General features: G+C 45.8%; 3 protein-coding genes across 5 annotated transcripts in view; all 3 read left to right on the top strand.

Moving 5' to 3' along the window:
- The window catches only part of LOC108043828 (intracellular protein transport protein USO1), a 25260-nt gene extending 8061 nt beyond the window's left edge, over positions 1-17199 (top strand). For 2 of the 3 annotated variants that reach the window (XM_044458748.1, XM_044458747.1), the window contains 8 exons: positions 403-660; positions 7076-7282; positions 7351-7452; positions 8116-8394; positions 9849-10001; positions 10370-12082; positions 12143-12241; positions 17087-17199. In XM_044458748.1, coding sequence (XP_044314683.1) covers positions 403-660; positions 7076-7282; positions 7351-7452; positions 8116-8394; positions 9849-10001; positions 10370-12082; positions 12143-12241; positions 17087-17101 — 2826 coding nt within the window. In that variant the 3' untranslated portion in view covers positions 17102-17199. Of the gene's footprint in view, positions 1-402; positions 661-3201; positions 3339-7075; positions 7283-7350; positions 7453-8115; positions 8395-9848; positions 10002-10369; positions 12083-12142; positions 12242-17086 lie in introns of those variants that run through there. The other variant, XM_044458749.1, reaches the window with a different exon arrangement.
- Positions 13686-14512, top strand: LOC108043527. Its single transcript, XM_017122272.2, has one exon. The coding sequence runs from the start codon at positions 13885-13887 to the stop codon at positions 14419-14421; it is 537 nt and encodes a 178-aa protein (XP_016977761.1). The 5' UTR covers positions 13686-13884; the 3' UTR covers positions 14422-14512.
- Positions 14903-21007, top strand: LOC108037352. The gene is made up of 5 exons (XM_044458746.1): positions 14903-15599; positions 17087-19755; positions 20012-20089; positions 20179-20322; positions 20383-21007. The coding sequence occupies exons 1-5, from the start codon at positions 15002-15004 to the stop codon at positions 20674-20676; spliced, it is 3783 nt and encodes a 1260-aa protein (XP_044314681.1). The 5' UTR covers positions 14903-15001; the 3' UTR covers positions 20677-21007.

The raw sequence follows: 21007 nt of genomic DNA, 5'->3' as shown, positions 1-21007 counted from the left end.
TCTCATACTATTAAATTTATTATAAAAAGCACATAATATTGTATTTATACAGATATTTTTATTGATTTATATTTTTGTTAGGGCTTTAATTTGCTCTTAGTGCAGACAAATGTTTATCATAAGATGGTTTTTAAAATAGTTACATACTAATCATCGGAATTGGTTATTGCTTAGTAAGTTTCCTTTTAAGTTAGACCAACTTTACTTAGAAGCTTAATCATCATAATATTCGGAAACCGAAACATTGTTTTATTCTAAGTAATATAAAGTACTGGTTAAAAAGAGGATAAAATAAGCTTACAATTCATACGATCCAATCATAGTTTATTCATCACGATTAAGTGATAGTTATGCACGATTTTCCCCTGTGATCGCAACCAATCTTTGAATCTTTTGTTGCAGCTAGAGGAAATAAAGACCAAAGAGCGTAATATAGGACAACTGAGGAAGGACTTGCTGGCACTGCAGAGTCCCAAGAAGCAGAGGCACAATGAAGCCAAAGTGCCAGCCACGACGAAACCCAAAACGAACCCCAACGAAACGAGCCAAAAGCCAAAGAAACCCACTTCGAAGCCAACGGGAGAAACAAAAGCTAAAACCGAACCAGATACAGATATAGTCGAGCAAAATGCCATACGCCAGGCTCAAGTTACACCTGAGGTGAGTCTGTGTTTCTTTATATTTTTCTTTGGCTTTTTTGTTAACTTTTTTGTGGGGTTGGGGGCAGCACTTGAACTTGTCTGAGAGTCGGGTTAAATGTTAAGAGCTCGCCAGCCACAGTATCTCTGGATCGCAAAGTATCTGTATATATCTGCAGCTGCCGCCAGAGTATCTGCATCTGCATCTGAATCTGTATCTGTATCTCTACCTGTGGCGGTTATGCACTATTGGCATGATCTATGATATAATTTTGCGTTAGTTATGAGAATGGCAAAGACAACAATCGCCGCGTCGATAAGCGGTGGGCAGAAAAAAAAAAGAGAAGAAAAACTGACAAAAAATAAAGGAAAGAAAAAACCTGCTGCGGCAGTTGCAGCAGCGTTGCAGTTGCAGCAGCGCAAGTGTTGCAAGTGGATCGCTGGAGGGAGAGAGAGAGAGACAGAAAGAGAGAGAGAGTAAAGCGGATCCAAGCCGGTTTTTCGCACCACTCACTCACTCACTCACTTTCTCTCCCGCCGCTCGAGAGTTTACCGCTCGCATGAATGGTCGTCAGTTCGGTTTTTAAGTTCGCAGCGGTCGCAGGTGTCGCAGGTGTCTCAGTCCCCAAAAATAAGACATATTTCAATTAAAAGCCAGAGTGAAGTGCTCATATCAAATGGGTATAAATCCGAGTTCAAGCAGTGCATAATCAGGTGAAATTCGCGGCCCAGAATTGGCGGACTTTTGAATGAGGCGCTAATGAAAAAAGTATGACGCCGGAGTGCATTGTCTGATTTTCTATGCCAAAAATGAAGGAACCAAATGCCACACATTGATGGATACACACAGCAACAAATAAACAATCGGTTACTTTTGAATAGGAAAACCCATTCACGGTTTGTCTTTCTCTTTGGCATTGTTTAACGCACACAAACCCATAATTTCACCGACTTCGCACTATAGTTTAGTGAAATATGCCAAAAACGATCACAATTAAGTGCCTTTCACACCCCCACTCCCCTCCTCCTGTCTGCCGTGATTTGTGGCCATAGCTTCGTTACGTTCCAGTGATCGAATTCGATTTTACAGTTCATTAATCGCGTCTGCTCGTAATTGTTTTTATCGCTGGCAAAGTAGTCGAGAATTTGTTGCGAAGATCCAAGATCCCGAGATCAGTGGGCCGTGACAGCTGGATGGGTGTGGATCAGATTCGGATTCGCAATCGCAATCGAGATCTGGGTTCGCATCTGGCAGATCTCTTTAATCCACTATCGGATGTCGGCCAGTGCGCCAGTTTCTAGCACTCCAGCTGTCCAGCGGTAATTTGCATAGCAAAGTGCAGCAGCAACATCATCAGCAATCGGGCAACGATGTCATCGAGCAACAAGAAATAAACGCGGCATCAATAAGTGCACACAGAGAAAAATAAAACACCAATAGTGTCCAGGGTTTACTTAAATCAGCTCATTTCTGAGATTAACAACCCGGGAAAATCATAAAAATGTATGAACAAATAACTAACCCATAAAAAATGTAATAAATTTAACGCCTTTCAAGAAGTGTGCACTCCTGACAAATAATTAGTCATATCCTAAAGTCATCAATTTAAAATACCTTCTAAAGCCAATTGTACTTATACATTTCAAATAATTGGTAATTTTGTGGGAGTAAAACTATGTGAAAGTTTGATATCTATCTATTTAAAAAACTTCTCAGAAAAATTCAGTAATTAATTGAATATGCATATTTAAATCAAATTTGAAAGTTTGAGAAAATAGATTTATCATAACAGTCGTTCGTTACTATTCCATTGCTTTCTTACCTCAAATTTTAAATTGGATTGAATTAATTAATAAGCATTTAATATATTAAATTTAGCAATTGTTTTAAACATCAATACACTAAAATCTGATAGCTGATGGAGTACCCTGCCTTAAAACTGCTTTTCATATCATAATGAAGTTTTCACCCAATTAATTAAAAGTATTTCTTCAGCCAGAAGTATTCAAACAAATAAGATGATTTATTGCTATTTCATGTATGCTAATCACTTCGCATTATTAATTGGTGTTTTCGCCTGTGTACTCGCCACCACCACCACTCTCCCCTAAGAGTTAAGAGTCTTTGAGGAAAAGTGTGTGGTTGTGGGGAGTGTGTGTGCACACCACCAATTGGGGTCAGTGAAAAGCTTTTAAAATGTTAACGCTATTTTAAATACGATATGTTGCTATGACTATGACTATGCCTCTGTCGCCTGCAAAAATTTAGTCATCCCATCGTATCGCCAAACGACAGTAAAAGCGAAGTAGAAGCGATGGTAATGATGATTGTGGCGATGTTGATGATGTTGCTAAAACAAGACGCCATCCGTGGACTGCGGACGCGTCCAATATGCAAAGTAATCACAACACAAAAAGTGTGCAGACAACAAAAACTAAACGACATGGAAGAGAAAAAAGGGGTGTGTGAAATGGAAATGTGAACCATATGCAAATCGCGAATCGTTTGGGCGAATGTGTCTATAAATTTCGATGTTTTAGTGAAATTACCACGGTGAAAACTATTTGCCATCAAAGAAACGAAAACTTGAAAATTGCGGTTAATTGTTTTTGTCAAACAAAACCCACACCTTCATATGTGGGAATAATGCATAAAGACGCCTGACAATGGATTACTACTACAACCGGAGGGATGTCAAGGTAATTGACCACTGCCAAAGCCAGAGCAAATATGTACATAGTATAAGCCATTAAGTGATTCCTATTTCTGGTAGCACTTGTTACTCATTTCACGGGTATTGCTCATACGACGCGTACTCCATACAAAATTAGCCAGCGATGGGAAATCTGATTTATGGGAATGGAATGGTGGGGTGTATAGCATATAGAAGTGTCAAATTGGCGCCTAATTTATGGATTATAATTCAAGAATTCACAAAGCAAAGACGTTCCATTAAAAAAAGGGAAAGGAGCCTTGGATTAAGTTCAAAAGCAAAGCTTTAAAATTTGTTATTTTCTTGCTCTTTATAGAAGCTCAATAAACCATAATAATATTCGTAGATATTATTTATGATTTTCATCATTAAATATATAAAAAAAAGGATTGAAAATTATTATGCAAATTTAATTAAATAGTATCTTATGTTTTTATGGTTATGTTTTTATTAGTAAAGCAAATTGCAATAAAAATTGTACTGCCTTTTAAGAGTCGAAAGCTTAACATGAATATAAAAATACAAAAATTTATTTCGAAAGCTGAGACCAATCGATAAACTTACTTATTAATTTAGGATAGTAAAACGCGTAATAAACTGCTTGAAAATCAAAAACTGGAGCTTATCGGCCTCAATTTAATCCACTTTCAAAAACCATTAAAAGATCATCTTGGATGATTAACTATCAATCGGCGATATCAAAAGTTTTGTTGCCTGACATTTCTGCCACACGGCCGTCTATAAAATTTTGCAAATTTTTTGGGCCATCGTTAAAAACAGTTGAGGCCGCGACGGATGAATAATTACCTCTTTGTGGTATCTCAGATCGAAAGGGAAAGGCTCGCATTCAACATCGACTTCGGCATCGGAAATCGTAAATCGCCACAGTTGGTATCCCCTGATAATTCCCTGGTTGGTTTGGCGATATCGATGCAAATTATCGGGGCGCAATGCATATATGTCAACAGGGCCCGACCAAGTCCATTCATTAGTTCAATTAGCTTATCCCATCGGGCGGTAGTTCCAGTTGGCTGGCCCTCCTGATACCATATACCACCATATACCATCTGCAATACAATATAATTCATTAGCGCATATAAACTTTCGCTTTCGCAAGATCAAATCAAAGCAGTGCCTTTGTGCAGAGTCAAACCTGAATTACAATGCCAAATGCAAATATAAGAAAATATATACCTACTAGTTGGTACATACAGTTGGGGTCAAGACAATAGCTCTGAGAATTGTTTTTCAATAATATTAGTTGTAAATTTAAATTGACAAAGATATTGTCTCCCATTTAAAATTCCAACTTATCTTCTGACTTAAAATTAGATAAATGCTTATTATTCTTATCTAATATTTATAATTCTATAACCTGAAAGAGAAAATATTACTTATTGCTAATAAATAAGATCATTAAATATTGAAAAGACGCAATATAAAAGTAAACAAATTTAAAAATGAAACAATGAAATAAACGAAACCAAAACAAACCATAAACAAAATGCCAATTCGGTTTGTTTGTAGGAAAGAGACTAGACTGATTGTTAATCTAGATCATTTATTTCCGGGAAGGCACATCGAATGCTATAAGAATGACCATATCTGTTCGAAAGCCGCCGGCGATGCCTTTTGATGGCTGCTGGAACACGTAATCGTCCACGGACCGGGGGAGTCGAACCCGGAACGTTGGAGACGGCGTTGCAGTGGCAGTTGCACCGATCGAAGTGAAACCTGTCTGCAGAAAGGAAAATCATTTCACACAATCACAATCACTTGGCCAGCGGCTTGTGCAAACAAACCGACAGCGAGACATAAACACACCTATGTGCATCCGAGTCTCAGAGTATCTGAGTATCTCAGTATCTGGGTATCTCCGCATCGTATATGGCTCAGCAGGTTGGGACTGCCGACAGATTTACAAACAATCCATCGAGCGTTTGAAACCGACCCGATGGCGCATCTCCGTCTCGCAACGTCGACGCTGCATTTAGCGCAATCTGCATATGGCATCAATAGAGCCATCAAAAACAAAAAGTCCCCCGGAATCGAGGGTAGATAAGTGGTTCGGGGAATGGGCAATGAGGCTTGGTGATTGAGGATTGGGGGATTGAGGATTTGGGGCTACAGCCACTTGCTTAATCGCCCCGAGCACGTTGATCGAGTTCGTTAACCGGCCGTTATGCAAAAAGTTCTTTTGGAATCGATCCAAGAAATTACCATAACGGTTAGCTCAGGTCTGGGTATCGGTCGACGATCTCAGGCCCGGCTCCCCACACTCAGCCGATAATTTCAATCGAAGACGTGCAGGCATGCGACACCAACGCCAGCAGCAATACTTCAGCAAAAGCAACTCCATTTTGGGCCCAGACCCTGGACTCTCATATACGTATCTCTGCACTCAAAAAAACTTAACGACAGATATTAAATAAATTACATTTAGACATTAAAGAGTTGACGAACGTTATCTTCATGTAAAAGCCCATTTAACATTGATTACTTCATTTTAAACTTTCATTACTTTTTTAACTGATTGTTGATTATATTTATTTTTGAAGGAAATTATATAACAAGTTAATTTTAATTGTAAAATAATTGTATTGTTTCGAGTTTAGTTAAAAATGAAACAAATAATTAATTCAATAAAATCATCCATGTATAAGAAAGGTATCGTAAAGTAGCAGAGCAGTTTAGCACACTTAAGAAAATTGTAACATATAATTTTAATTGAGCTTTGGAAGTGTATATGAACAATCTCCCTAACTCAATTAGTTATTTTTCCCAGTGCGGTCAGTTGTGAAATGAAGCGATGTACGGTTGGTCATTGCACTGGGCTCTCTGGAAGCCTTTTGGGTGTACGTACGTATGAGTATACCTCGTTTCCCAATTGATTAATGATTTCTCCGGCCCCAAAACACTCATGTCCAACGAGGCCCACAAATTAGCATAATGCTGCATTATGCGTATAATAACACTGCTATTATGGGTGTTATATAAAACATGCGATTGACATGAAAGTAAAACATAACTGGGCGTTGCTTGATTGGAAAGTGATTTGGCTTTTCGGAACTGGGTTCGGCTTGGATTGCGTTGGTCTTAGAGGCTAATTAGCTGACAGGCCAGATGGATGGCATCGTGACCATGAAAATCGTGATGCGACCCGGCGATAAAGCGAAAACTTTTGAAATGTAAATTCAATTGTGCGTGGAGTTTCGTGATTCACGATCAGGATCGGTGGATGGGTGGATTGGTGGACCCATGGATGGTGCCTTGGCTCAGCTAATCCGACAATAAAACGCACCTTTTCCTTTTTAACTCTTTGATCTGTCGGTCGTGTCATTGACCCGTGTTATTTTGGGACCCACTGGTACCCATTGTCCGGATCAAAAGCAACCTGTACCTGTCCATAATAATGATTTGGCGCTTTTCAGCGAAATGTGTGTCTGTGGCAAGAAATCAAGTCATAACTGTTAACACACATGTAAAGAGCACACCGCAAAGCGGAGCGTTCTTTTCAGTTTTCAGTTCTTAGGCCCCCTCTTTATGCCACATATACGTACGCGCCACGAAGAACAGATAAAAAACAGATTCTTTTGTTAATTGCTTTGTCCATTCTGGGCCAGGTCGGCCGAAGAAAACGTGGGTAAAGAGTGATGGAGAGTGGCGGAATAAATGTAACTATGGCACGACATTTTCTAATTTTTCCCCATACATTTCCCGCAGATAACCCAACTCAAGAACATTGAGCTAATCAACAATACGAAAAATGCACATAAATCAGCGCTCGAGATGCGCACAACAATGAAGAGTAGTCAACCGAATGGATTGGATGATGCTCCTCCTCGCATGAGGGCCCCCGACGAGATGAGGGCCACCACTTGGATGACGACGCTGCTCGGCATCCATCATCCGGCGGCAGCCAAGTCGAAGGTGAGTCATTGCCTATGCATTTCGTCGAACTCTGACATCTAAGCCTCTTCTTTTTCCCCCTCCTCAAGGACCCCAATTCGGACACGGACTCGGCTTTGTCCTCGGCCCCGCCCTCCATCAGCCCGCAGCCGCCCTCGAGCGGATCCGACAGCGGCGTGATTTGGCAGACTGTAAGTACTTGGTCTCTGCCAGCTACTCGAGCTTGGCTTTAAATTGGGCTTGGAAAACATAACAAAAACCCATCAAAGTCTAGAAATGAGAGGCTTGCTTTAAACCACTTGATTAATAATGATAGACTGTGATTTATTATTTTTAGAAAAACTAAAACAATGCTTATCAGTTAATCAACTTCTGTTTTCTACTTAATAGCTCTTTAGTATTCCATAAGAAACATTTTGATAAATGTATATTTCTAAAATGAATAAGATGTTTTAATTGTTGAGAAAAGATTACTCTGGAAATTAATATCGTTTGTTGATCTTCATAACATAGAATAGAATGAAAGGCGTATACAAAAGTTATTTCCCAAGGCATTGGATATTTTTAAAGACCTTCATGATCCATGCATAAGTTCGTAATATAACTTTACATTTCTTAATTATCGATACAAATATTATAAAAATTTTTTTAGTTATTTTACAAAAACGTAATTATACATTTGATTAAATGATTGTATAGTTGAAGTAATAAGGATGAAGAAAAATAAGAAAAGAAATGGTTAAATTAAGGAACATCCATTAGGATTCTAGAGGGATTCTTCAGGGGTGATTTCCCAGAGGTCCTAGAATAGTTTCCGTTAAATACATACTGAATCCACCCTCGTTTTCTTGCAGCTGCAGGACCTGGACAAGCTGCAAAAGGAAGCGGAAATGTACCAGAAGGAGAACGAGCGCCTGCAAACGGAGGTGCAGCTGATGAAACAGGAGCTGGAGGCCGCGGAGAAGGCGGCGATGAGCAGCGGTAAGAAGCAGGCCCAGATTGGGGAGCTGATGCAGCGGATCAAGGAGCTGGAGGAGAAGCACTCCTCCTTCGAGGACGAGACCAGCGAGCTGCGCGAACAGAACGAACTTCTGGAGTTTCGCATTCTCGAGCTGGAGGATGATAGCGATAAGGTAAGCAAATGGCACCTCAGACCGCGAATCACTCGAAAGCCAGTTTGGGAAACCACTCGAGCGAGTGACTCACTTGGCGGTTGTTTATGAATGAATTGAGTCGACTTCATTCGAACCTGACTTGAGCTCGCTCAGAGCCAAGTTAACGCTTTTGGCCAGCTTCGTGTGCTGAAGTCTCGCAGTTTTGTTCGGCATCTAAGCCAGCACGGAAATTGTTTTGGTTTAACGGCAACAACAATCTTTTGTATTTTCCAATTGAAATTGTTTCACTGGAGCAGCCGCAGTTAATGACAAACTCATTTGCCTGTGTTATAAAATATTCAGGAATTGAAATCTGTGGTTAAACTTTCCAATTGCTAGTGAGTCTGCACTGCGACTTTATGTCACTACATCATCGATCCGTGATCAACGTCTACAATTTAACCATGCTGGTGTCGCTTCTTAGCCATATAGACGATTTAGCCTAGGAGTTGTTTTAGCCAAATCAGAGTCAAGCGCTTAAAACGCTGCTTATAAGGGTAGCGCCCTAAGTGGCCGCCATCTACGAATCTTGTTATACTTATGGGTCTTTTGTCGTTACTCATAGACAACCAAATCCAGCAAAAGGCTTTGTTGGCCCCACACCTTAGTGGTGCCCATTAAATGGAGCGGATGAGGGTATATCGGGTTGGCAAAAATATGTAGGGCCTTTTCTTAACTTTTGTTAATGCTTCAATTACCATGAGCAAAATATTTGGAAAGCTCTGTGCAATATATATAAAACCTTGATGTTGAGGGTACCTCGTTATACTTTAACACATTATATTGCGTTTAGAAATCATGGGGAATAGGCCACAGTAATACCTAAATTATTAATACCTAAAAGGAATTATAATCTACAAATAAATTCTATACAATCCTTTAAAAGGAATAATGTGTCTTGTTTAACAATTTCTATTTGGTGTATCTTTCACATCTTAAAAAAGAAAAATAAACACATATTTTAGTAACAATTATTTAACAATCAAAAATGAAGTAATAAATATATCTTTTATGCAGAAAGGAAATTATATAGAACCTTGTACTTAGCTTATAATACACTAATTTCTTAGTAAACAGAAAAATACTAAAATTTGTATAGAGGGTATCTCCAATTCGATGCCCCGTATCCATCAATCATGTATGCTGTTTTTCAGTTTCGGTACGTTTAATTTCTAGAGCCAAACAGTTTCAGCTGGCAGCCAGCAGCAGTGAAGTCGTTCAGCTTGAAAATCCAATTCACTCGCCTAATTGCAATAACCAAAAGTAATTATTCGAGCAGCTTGCAAAGTGAAATTAGTCGGAGATCGGTGTGTGCACATGAGAGTGTGTCAGTGTCGGCAGCGGAGCATAAAGCCAGTGATAATTTGCCTAAGTAACTGTTAAACAGCGGAATATATCTAATCGCCATATCCTCGATCTTCAATCCTAACCAGATGGAGAGCACCTGCGAGGGCCACTGCCAGAGTCTGCAGGATCTGCTGGAGCAGTCTGCCCAGCAACTGGAGGATCGGGACAAGCGCTGCCTGCAACAACTGCTGCAGTGCGTCCAGCAACTGGACCTGGACGCCATGATGCCAGGCGATCAGGTATGAAAAAGCTCTTTTGACATACTAAATTGTGACCATTACATGTAAATATAAATTCACATTTTGCATAAAATGGGAATAAATAGGTATTTCAGTTGTAATTTAATTTTCCTAGTATATTCATCCATAAAATCCAAGAGAGTAAACTTTAAAATGTAAGCCACAATCTATTTAAGCATAGCTACCTCAGTTATTTTTGTCAGTTAATCGTAGAAAACACTACAGAGAGTTTTGCGAACATATACAATCTACAAAGATACTGATACTCAACTTATTCCTTTTCCTTTAGTTGTTTTAACCACCTTAATGAAAAGTTCGGACTAAGAAATCGCTAAAATTCAAGTTTTGTTTTTATTTTGCAAACACAGAACCGCACGGAAACTCCCCGGAGGCACAACCCAACCCAAAGTCACAACCACAGTCAGAGTCACAATCATAGGATCGTAGCCACCGTCCAGCCGTACAGCAATTGTGCCACGCCCACCACTCCGCCCACGCCCAGTAAGAGGCACTGCAGCCAGGTGAGCTCGTGGCAGAGCAGCAGTCTCAGCGAGAGTGGAGTATTTGTGGAGTGCGATCTGCCGTCGAACAACGTGAACCACCCGCATCTACAGTTCTACCAGGAGAGATTGGAGCAACTGGAGGGCAAGCTGCTGATCTACGAGAGCAGTGGTGAGACGCAGGCCAGGCACTTGGCCCAGAGATTGCAGAGGGAACTGCAGCTGGAGAAGGATCTCAAGGAGCTGGGCGACCGGGTGGAACTGCTAACCGATCAGAACGCCCAATTGGAGGAGGCCAAGTGCGAGTTCGAGGAGGCGGAGAACGACACGCGACTCCATCTGCAGCGCAACGAGGTGGAACTGGAAATCCTGCGCCAGCGCAACGTGGAGTTGGAATTCGGCAAGGAGGCACTGGGCGCCAAGTACCAGGATTGCAGGGCAGAGGTTCTCATCCTGCGCGAGGATCTGGTAGCAGCTGAAACCCAGTTGGAGCATCTCCAAACGGAACGAAAGCAAGCCAGAAAAGAGCTGCAGGATCTGCGCAGATCCTTGCCTTTGCTGCTGATCTGTCGTTTGTTATCATTGGCCAAAATGGGCAACAACATTTCATCCCCGGAAAACAGTCCTCGTCTCTCCTCCGGCTACACTTCCTCAGGCCAAGGAGGTCAGGTTCATGGTGCCAAAATGCACACATCGGACTTTAGTCTCGGTCAAGCGGGATATGCAGATCCTGGCGAGGGTCGCGAGATCGTATACCTCAAGGAAGAGGTCAAGAGCCTGCGAAGCCAACTGAAAGAGCTGAATGCCCGGCACTATGAGGCCATGGAGACGGCCGATTCCCACTGGGTGGATCTGGAGCAGCAGTACAAGGAGCGCGAGGAGGCCTACAGATCCAAGGAGGCCAGTCTCAAGCAGAAGATAGGCCAACTGCAGGATTGCCTGCGGGAGGACTCGCGGGCGGCCACCGAAAAGATCCAGCAGCTGGAGGAGGGCGAACAGGCACTGAAGACTTGCCTGGTTCGGATGACCAAGGAGCATCGCGATCTGCTCACCGAGAATCGCACGCTGCAGTGCAGCATGGAGAGCGTGATGGCCAAGATGGAGATGGAGGCGGAGCACAAGATGCCCCTAACGGAGGCACTGGAAACCGAAAGGCGACGAAGCCAGGCCCTAATGGATGACCTGAGCTTTGCCAAGAAGGTCCAACAAAATACTGAAGATCAATTGAGACAGGAGACGGATGCTCTGCGCACCCAGATCTTTGACATCAAGAAGGAGTACCTGCACATCGAGGTCACCAACAGCGAACTGAAGGAGGAGGTGGGCACGCTGGAGAACAAGATCCGCCAGATGGAGACGCAGATGAAGGACTCGGAGGAGCGGGCACGCTGCCTGGAGGACGAGCTGCGCACCAAGGACGAGCAGTGCCAGCTCATGGAGCGCAAACTGGGCGTCATTCCCGAGGGCTACAGCCTGGCCGATGAGCTCTACGATAGTCCTGCCAAACGGGCCAAGAAGGACGAAGTGCCGAGTCTGCAGGCCGCCAGCCAAGGATTGGGCGTGGCCCTGCTCGACCTGGAGGTGAGTTGTATACCATATTAAACTGAAGGTTATCCTTATTCCCCTTATTCTCTATTACAGGGTCGCGATTTTGAGCTGCCCCTCCACAAGGACTTCCAGGCGATCGCCTGCAGCGTGAAGCATCTGGCGGACACCCTCCTCTCGCAGAGTCCGTCTGAGGTGAGTCTAGCTAAGAACCAGCCAGACCAGTGGGCTGGATCGGAGATAGAAGGCATCAGCTGGGCCACGGCCCAGGAGCCCTCATTAACTAGGATAAGTGGGACGGGATTATCAACCATAACTAGTCAAGAAAGTCAATTGGTTCAAGAAAGTCAACTGGGTCAAGGATGTCAACTGGGTCAAGAAAGTCAGGCAGTTCAAGAAAATCAGGCAGGTCAAGAAAGTCAGTGCGTATTGAGGAAAGTCAAGCAATTCAAGAAGACAATGGAAGTGAACCCATTGTTAGGAGCAAGCCATCTAGTTGTGTAAGTGTCCAGGCGTCTTCATCCCGGCCAAAGGGCTTGAAGGTGGGCAGGTACGCCCAGAAATCCAGGCGATCTCGTGGCGGAGCTGACAGTCGGACGAATCTAAAACAACTGACAGTCATCAAGCCACCAGATGAAGTACAGAAGAATATCTCCGAGGTGCCCTCCTTCTTGAGGCAACTGGCCAGCGAAAGTGATCAGGTGGAGCAGCAAGTCGAGAAGAAGAGCAAAAAGCGGGCGCAGGTGGAGAAGGAGGTGCAGCCAAGGCCACTTCACCGTCAGCGATCCATGTTGGAGCGATTCACCTTCAGGCGCATCTACCGTGCTCGCATGAGGGCTTCAAATCGATCTCCGGCTATTCCGCTCCAGCCAAGTCTCTCCTGCAACAGTTTCCACTCGGTGTTGTCAGTTCACACGGCTCACTCGACCAATTCGGTACTTTCCCTGTACTCCATGCATGCGGAAGTGGTCAATCTAGATTGGGAATCACTGGCCAGCGGATCCTTCGTCCAAACAGAAGATCTGAAGAGTGTGGAGGAGGAGGTCCAGACCACGCCGGATTTGTGTGAACGGGAAACCCAGGTGCAACCAGAAACCGTGGAGAGCGGAACTCAAGTGGATGTAGGTGTGGAGCAGCGATTGCTCCTGTTGCCTCTGAGAACCCGCTGCTTCGTTGATCTCCTCCAGGACGCCACAAATGAGTACTTTGATGTGTCCGCCTTCCGGACACGCCTTCTCCACTTGTGGGAGGGCGGGGAGGATTTCCGTGAGCACCTCGAACTCCTGCAGGACATGTGGACGGAGAGGAAGAACGCAGAGTCGCCGGAGAGCTACGAGGGATTTGTGGCGGCTCTGGATTGTGTGCGGAGTTTGAAGTTGGCCCTCAAGCCCGCATCTTCGGCGCTGCTGAATCAGATCGAGCAGCGCATCCATGCCCGGCTGGTGCTCTATCACAACCAGAAGGTGGAGTTGGAGTTCTGCTGCACCGTCTACATTCCCGTGGAGCGAAGCAACTCGACGTTGTTCAGGGCTCCCTAATGAGCCCCCTTCATGATCTCAATTTCGATGTAAATACCCCATAAAAACTATAAATGTAAATTACCAAGTGACTCCTGGACTTTATATAGGCTGTCAGGCTTTAGATCTTTAGGTGGATTGGTTCATGAAAAGTCATCCCAGGTGGTCTGTGCAAGATCCATTGGGTTCAGATGGGTCACTACAGTTTCCTAGACATAATCTGTAGTGCCTTGAGATAAGTTTCCCTTGTAGAATAACTTGTAGTTTCGGTTGAATCACTTCTTACCTAGATTTTTCCAAATTTGTTATTAATTAAGCAGTATGATTGGCGGCAATGAGGGTATGGATACGTTCTACGACTGCCGGAGTGACGACGAGGGGTCTCCGGAGTTGGCAGTGGGTGGTGGCGACGAGGTGATCTGCAAGCGGGCGCCCCGATTCGACGATCCCGTGGAGATTCGGGCCGTGCTGGAACGAGCAGCCAATACCACCCAGCGACTGTTGAGGTGCTATGGCGGCACCGACTGCGTGCCCACTCGCCCATCGATGACCCGTTTCTACCCGGCCACCCTGGAGGTCAGCGCTCGTCTCCACACCGACGACAAGTGTCCCTGTCCCAAGGACAGGCAGTGCAAACTGATTGGAGACCCTGTGACCCTCAAGCTGCCCATCGAACTGAATCCGGAAAGTGGCCAGGTCAAGGTGAACATCTTTCAGCCGAAGTCGATCGGTACCTTCTGTGGCTGCAATGCACCCAAAAGTCACAGCAAGTTCAAGAACAGGAGAACCAGTGTGCGATGGAGCGCTACAAAGGACGAGGTTCGCTACGATGGCCAGGAGCCGGATCAAAGCTCGTAAATTCCAGTGATTGCACCTGTCATTTAATGTCCTTAAATTAATTGCTTCTCTGGAACACTTATTCATCACTAAATTTAACAATGTTTAGGCATTTTGTATTCTTTACTGTAGTGGGTCGTGGGTTTTTTTCTACCTTCCGTAAAGGAAAAATGTTTAAATAGTGATTTTATAGCTACTTGAACTAGTAATAATATTTCCAAAGTATTCAGAACTAAAATTTGGAAATTTTATACATTTTTGGAAAAAATAGTAATGGTAAATAGTCCCACAATATCCGAAAAGTGAGTAAATTTAGCTTTAGACATCCACTATCTAAAATTGTGAGCCCTGCAGCAGAAAGTCCCATTTTAGCCAAGTTAGAACACAAAGATATAAGAGTTTTTGAAGACAAAAAAAACGTTTTTAAAGTGAAATCATAGGAGCTGCTTGTCGCACCAAAGTAAACCATTCCCAAATGTCAATTTATCGGCACGTCGGAATTCAGTAATTTAGGCTCAATCGAACAGGCAACACACACTTAAAAATTGAATGTAAGTTCAAGACTTGATTTTTGGAAAACAGTGCGAGTCGTTCAAGCGTCATGGACGAGGAACCCACCAACCCACCCGCTGATCCGAGCATGGATCAAACTGACTATTCGCGGGGTCGCTTTATGAGCCAGAGCACCATGACATTGTCCCGCGGAATGGACTCCACGCGACTGCTCTTCATGGGCGACAACTTCCAGCAGCAGCGCAGTGACCAGGACATCTTCTTCGACTGCCTTGGCCCGGAAGGACTGCCCGACTCTCCGAAGGAGGGCCGCAGTGCGACCAGTCGGTGCAAGTTTGACGATCCGACGTCGATTCGAGAGGCCCTGGAACGGGCGGCCAACACCACCCAGATGCTGCTCAAGAATTTTGACAGTTTGGGCGGATGGAATCGGCCGTGTGCCGTCACCCTGGAGCTGACAGCTCGATTGGTGGACCCGAAGAAGAGTCGCATCGGCTGTCCGCTGCACGGCAAACCCGTCACCGTCCAGATGCCGCTGGAGTTCAATCCGCAGAGCGGCAAGATAGCCAGCTGCCAGCAGAAGCAGAAACATCCGCCGGCCAGCAGGCACCGCAAGGAGTCCATCTGCCAGTGCCGATCCCAGCAGCGGATGGGACCAGCTCCGAGGGCGCCCAAGCCCAGCTCAGGTAAATCCGCCAGCGAACAGTTACGTCCCTGCGAATCTCAGCAGGTGACCGAAGGGTCCGGTGGGACCACCTACATGGGCAGCTGTGGGGACTCCACGTCGCAGTATTACCGCTGCACGAACGCCACCTGTGGCCACCGGTACGATCCGGAGGCGCGGGAGGTGATCTCCATATGCGTTTTGCCATTGCCGGAACCGGAGCCCGAGCCATTTCCAGAGCTATTGCCCACGCCGCCGCCGGAAGAGGAATCTCTGGAGGATCTGGCGGACGCGGCCGAGGCGGGGCACTTGAAAATCGATGCGCCAGCAGCCGAGCCAGAGTACCGGACCGAGGAGTCGGACGACATGCTGTCCAGCGAGGAGGAGCCACTGCCGCCAGAGGCACAGCCGACGAGTAGCAAGCGATACTACATGGCGCGACCCCAAAACAAGGAGTTCTCCAACTGCTCCCCCTGCCGCTTCGATCCCAGTCCCATCATGGACGAGGAGGGCAATGTCTTCTGTCCGGGCAACTGTGGCTGCTGCATGTGTCCGTGGAAGAAGCGCTCCTTTGCCCAAAACCAGGAGCACGAAAATGTGAAGGTCTGCCGCTGCGTCCAGCGCGGCACCATCTTCACCAAGTTCGAGGATCGGGAGATCTGCAGCCAGGAGTCCTACTTTGACTTTTGCCCGTGCCGGGAAAAGGCGGAGGCCAAGTTCCTGGAGCTGTACCACGTCGAGATGTGGTCCCAGCCGGAACTTACGCGGGGCCGCGAAATCCAATTGACCGAAATCAAGGAACTGCTCGTGCCCATAAGCCAACCAACCGAATAAAATGTGTTTGCCCATCGAATCAAATCGAATCGAATCGTGTGTGTTCTAGCCGGGGAATCGGTCCGAATCGGTTTTCGGCATCGGTTCGGTAACGGTTATAGCTCAACCTTTCGAGCCTTAACCGCAACAATATTGTAAGCGACGACGTCTTTTTATAGTATTATTATTTATTATTTTTAAAATCTTTTACCTAATTTTGTTTTTAATGTTTATTAATATCTTTGACTGAATAGATGTTTTCAATAGTCGAAAAAAAATCATATGTTTTAGATCCAAAACCAGTTTGTTTCCAGTTAAAATTAGAATTTACTTCTTTTATCTAGTTTTGATATTGCTTACTTTTTTTGTCACTTACTTTATTTTGGCGGTTAAGAAGCGATGTTTCGATTAGGGCTGCAGTCTATTTGTATGGTTTACCATCGAATGGTTATGAACCTTACATTTTAATATGGTCACCATGCCAAAAACAAATATTAAGCAAACTTCAAGAAATGTTTTCAATAAAAATGGAAAAGTAATATAAGGAATACAATAATAATAAGGAAAATTATAATATAGAAATCGATCACAATTCAGCAGATTCAATATATACGAACTGATTCTTGGGGATCAATCCTTTCATTTTATGTAATGTCTAATCCAATCCTACTTTTCTCCCTCTCTTTTCATCCGTAGAATGCCCGGCTCTGATGTACATGCAGCATGAGCGACATTCCGACAACGACCCCAACTCCCGCCACCAACAGACCGAGCAATCCTACCTGAAATCCCACTGGAAGCCGACAAAGTCCCAGTCTGAGCCCTCTGATTTCGAGGATCCATGTGCCAAGCCCTCGCAGACGGAGGCCTCCTTTTTGCGGGAGCACCACACGCCCAAGAACCCGGTATCGGAGCCGGAATCGAAGTTGGAACAGGATGAGGAGGAGGAGCCATCCTGCTCGTGCAAGGTCAAGCGGTCCCAGTCCGCCGATCCACCGGCGGTCAAGACCCACGTGTGCCAGTGCCACGAAGATGCTCTTCCTTGCGGAGTGAGTAACCTGGAGAAGCCCAGCCAGAAAGGGCCCTGCTCAGTGAGGACCTCGGTGACGGAACAAAGTGCCTCGTTCAAGAGTGCTCTAACAAACTGCACCAAGGAGCTTCTCGATCCCTGCACCTGTGGCTCCAATCCCCCTTACTGGGCAGGTCAGAGCAATGTGGTCAGTGCTCCATCGTATAGCAGGGATCCCATCCAATCGAAGGTCACCGTAACCTCCTTCAAAAGCGGTCACACCATCGCTCCGGATGCCAAACCAGCCAGGAGCAGGCACTCCCGTTCCAAGAGCTTGTCCAGTATGCCCAGTAAGTCCAATCCACCGAACCAAAGTGGCGTGACTTGGTTGTCTGCTCTAAAGGATCCGGATAGTGAAGCCTATCCAGTTGAAAAACCTCCCTGTATCTGCAATGCCACCCAGACATCTAAGCCCCCCTCGATGGTCTCCTATCCGCGGAGTCAGGGAAACTATCAGAGCATGTCAAGTGCCACCAGGTCGGGACATCCGTGCAATCAGCCTTCCTTTGGAGCGGATACTGAGACCTCGGCCACCACACGATCCCAGTCGATTGTGGGCCAGATCACCTGCTTGTGTGCCTCGGAACAGAAGCCTGTCAAGGGCTTCGTGACCAACCTGGCCGACACCCCTTCTCATCGGAGGAATCAAGAGGATCGCGAGTTTGTGGATTGCACAGAGTGTGCGGCAGAGAGCCTCTTCCAGCCCGGTCCCTCCGCCAGAATACAACACCCATCCGGCTTCGCCCAGTTCGAGGAGTACCAGACATCCCAATGTGACCCCAGTGCCTCTTTCCGTTCTAGGAAAGTTAGCCTAAAGGACCATGAGAAGTTCTGTGACTGCGGCAAGTCCTCCGAATCCGAATCCGACTCCGATCCCATCCAGACCAGTCTCCACACGCACAGAAGTCTCTCCGGCGGCAGTTGCCTGTGCAATGGCGATGAACCACCTCCAGAGGATCTCTCCCAGTCGCCGTGTGTTCACAAAGAGTGCCAATGCTACGTGAATGACGATCTGCCGGAGATGTTCAGTGCCCAGGAGGGCACTGGTTTTCAGACACCGGAAGATATCTGCGGGAATAAAACAATGGCCTGCTGCACGCGAAAACAGCGCATTCTGGAGTTGATGGAGAAGCTAACCACCCCCAGTTGCGATTGCGGCGTATCTCGCCCCTGCATGATCCAGCAGCTCTTCCGGGAGCTGACTCTTCTCCTAAGATCGGAAAAAGAGAGTGCAGTTGCCCCGGAGGAGGAACCCTCTGAACCATGTCTGCCCTTCGACGAGTGCTGTGCGGCCCAACATGACCGAAAGGGTGAGGAGGAGCCTGGCGATAAGCCCAAGTCGAAGAGGGAGCTCCGGCGAGTCGAGTGCTTCCATCAGCTGGAGGAATACCTGCGCAAGTGCTTCCTGCCGCCGCCGGAACCGGAGGTCCCAGAGACCGATATCTACGCTTTTGAATTGGATCCGGATTTCCCGCCAGAACCCGAACCCGAAAAGTGCATCATTCAGCCGTGTAACTTTTCCTCAGAGCAATTCTTCGACATTGGAGATCCACGAACCTGCTCGGGAGATGGCCTGGACGGCGATGTATTCCTCGACTGCGAGGGCGATGATGATGAGAAAAAGAAATGCGATTGCAAGGAGGAGTCGGAGCTTTGCAAGCAGCTGAAAGCCTTCTTCGACAAGGAGCTGCAGGAGGCGGACATCAACACGGAAGGCAAGGAGCCGGAACAAAAGACCCAAAGCATGTCACTGAAGGAAATCTGTGATGGATCCACGAACACGGTGCCCTGCGGAAAGGAGGACAAAAGCGAGCAGATTGTGTGTCCATTTGCGGGCATGGTGTCCTGCCCTCCGTGGACCAAAGAGGAAAAGGACTGGGCGGCCTATCCCTACAGTATTGATCCCTGTGCGGAACCCGAACCACCGATCCCGCCGCCTAAGGTTCCTTGTACTGGTCTGCTGCCCGATGGACCTCTTCCTCCCGAGCTGAAAAGCCTCTGCGAGCAGCTCCTCCAGCAGGCGCTCAAAGACTGCGGTCTATGTCCTGGCGGCGATGACACGGCTGTACACTCCTGCGAGGACATAGCCGAGCCCTGCGACGTCTGCCCAGCAGAATGCGAGGAAGGCGAGGAGGAGTGTCCGGAGGAGTGTCCGGAGGAGTGCCAGGAGGAGTGCGAGGAGCAGCCCGAGCAAGGATGCCTCTGCTGCCACTGCCGCGCCCTCATCTGCGACGACGAGTGCAAGACGGTTTCCAAGACCCTGCGCTCGGCCATGTGCGATCCACTATGCGAAATGGTAAGCCAAACCTGGGGATTCCAGATCATAACTCACAATATTTATGTTTATTACACTTTGTCCTAAAAAAAACTTATTAATATTTATATTTTATAAAACTTTAATTTAGACTACAGTATTTTTAAGATCAATAAGTATTTATTGACCATATAAATTTTAATAAAATTCAAAATTTTAAAAACTCTTCAATCACTTTGTCTAATAAAACAACCCCCTAATCTTAACTAAACACATTTCCATTTTTTTTGTTTTACAGAAATATTTTATAGACTCGATGATCATTGATCTGCATGCCATGGACTGTGTGCTGGGCAACAAAAAGGCAAAGCCCAAGGTAGGTTTCCCAAACCCCTTTACTCCAAGCCCCTTTACCCCAAACTCATTAACCACTAATCATTAAAACCTCTAATGTATATTCACTAGGACATTAAGGCTAATGATGCAACAAACAGGGCAGGGCCGGGCGATAGTTTCCCGGTTACAATTAAGAGTGTGAGCCCGCTGGGTTGCACTGCTCTCTACGTCAGATGGGAACTGGCGGACTGTCGTGCTATCGCAGGATACGAGGTGGGTTACTCTACATACCAATTTCAGTACATTCCATTTAAATCCTTCTCTGTCCCCCAGATTTACGTGGATGGGCATTTGACAAACAGATTCTACAGTTTTCGGCACGAGGCCGGAGTGATAACCAATGTGGAGGTGACCAATCCCCACCAGATTGTGCTGCGTGCCCAGGCGGTGGGCCAGGAGTTTCCCGGCGAGGGAATGGGAAAGCCCCAGGATTGCGGCTGCCGGACAGTGGCCGTTGCCCATCCGGAAATGGCGGCCGGAGCTGAGAGGCCGTGGTCGCCCAGTGTCTACTACTATGATCCCAACCAATTCAGAGGGACGCCGACGGAGGGCGTGCCAGAGTGCTAGTCAAGAATCATATATATATATATCGAATATCGTCGTATATCACCGTTATCGGAACAAAGGAGCTAGCCGCTCCCCACATTTTAGCTTGTACATATAGCTTACTTATATGTAGTGTTTGTTAAGAGTTGTTTTTTCTGGAGAATGCGAATTGAAATTATCCGTACGTAGTGCTTTGCACAGTGCCTTAAATCGTAATACTAGCTTGTAAGCGGAGATTAATGCATTGTAAAGGAATTGAAAGCAGATTAATCCATTCAGATGGCACGTGTTAGTTGAAAAAAACCAAAATCACTTTTAATAAATGAATCTCATTGTTAGAGATACCACAAAA

Source organism: Drosophila rhopaloa, unplaced genomic scaffold (genome assembly GCF_018152115.1).
Source record: "Drosophila rhopaloa isolate 14029-0021.01 unplaced genomic scaffold, ASM1815211v1 contig_167, whole genome shotgun sequence".
NCBI lineage: Eukaryota > Metazoa > Arthropoda > Insecta > Diptera > Drosophilidae > Drosophila > Drosophila rhopaloa.
The sequence above is the reverse complement of the archived record's forward strand: the minus strand, read 5'-3'. Positions and strand labels throughout refer to the sequence as shown.

Excerpts from the sequence above, each read along its gene's own strand:
- LOC108043527 (XM_017122272.2), top strand. The coding sequence starts at position 13,885 with ATGATTGGCGGCAATGAGGGTATGGATACGTTCTACGACTGCCGGAGT.
- LOC108037352 (XM_044458746.1), top strand. The coding sequence starts at position 15,002 with ATGGACGAGGAACCCACCAACCCACCCGCTGATCCGAGCATGGATCAA. Across the intron at positions 15,600-17,086 it reads GGCGCCCAAGCCCAGCTCAG|AATGCCCGGCTCTGATGTAC; the intron begins GTAAATCCGCCA and ends TTTCATCCGTAG. Across the intron at positions 20,323-20,382 it reads GTGCTATCGCAGGATACGAG|ATTTACGTGGATGGGCATTT; the intron begins GTGGGTTACTCT and ends TCTGTCCCCCAG.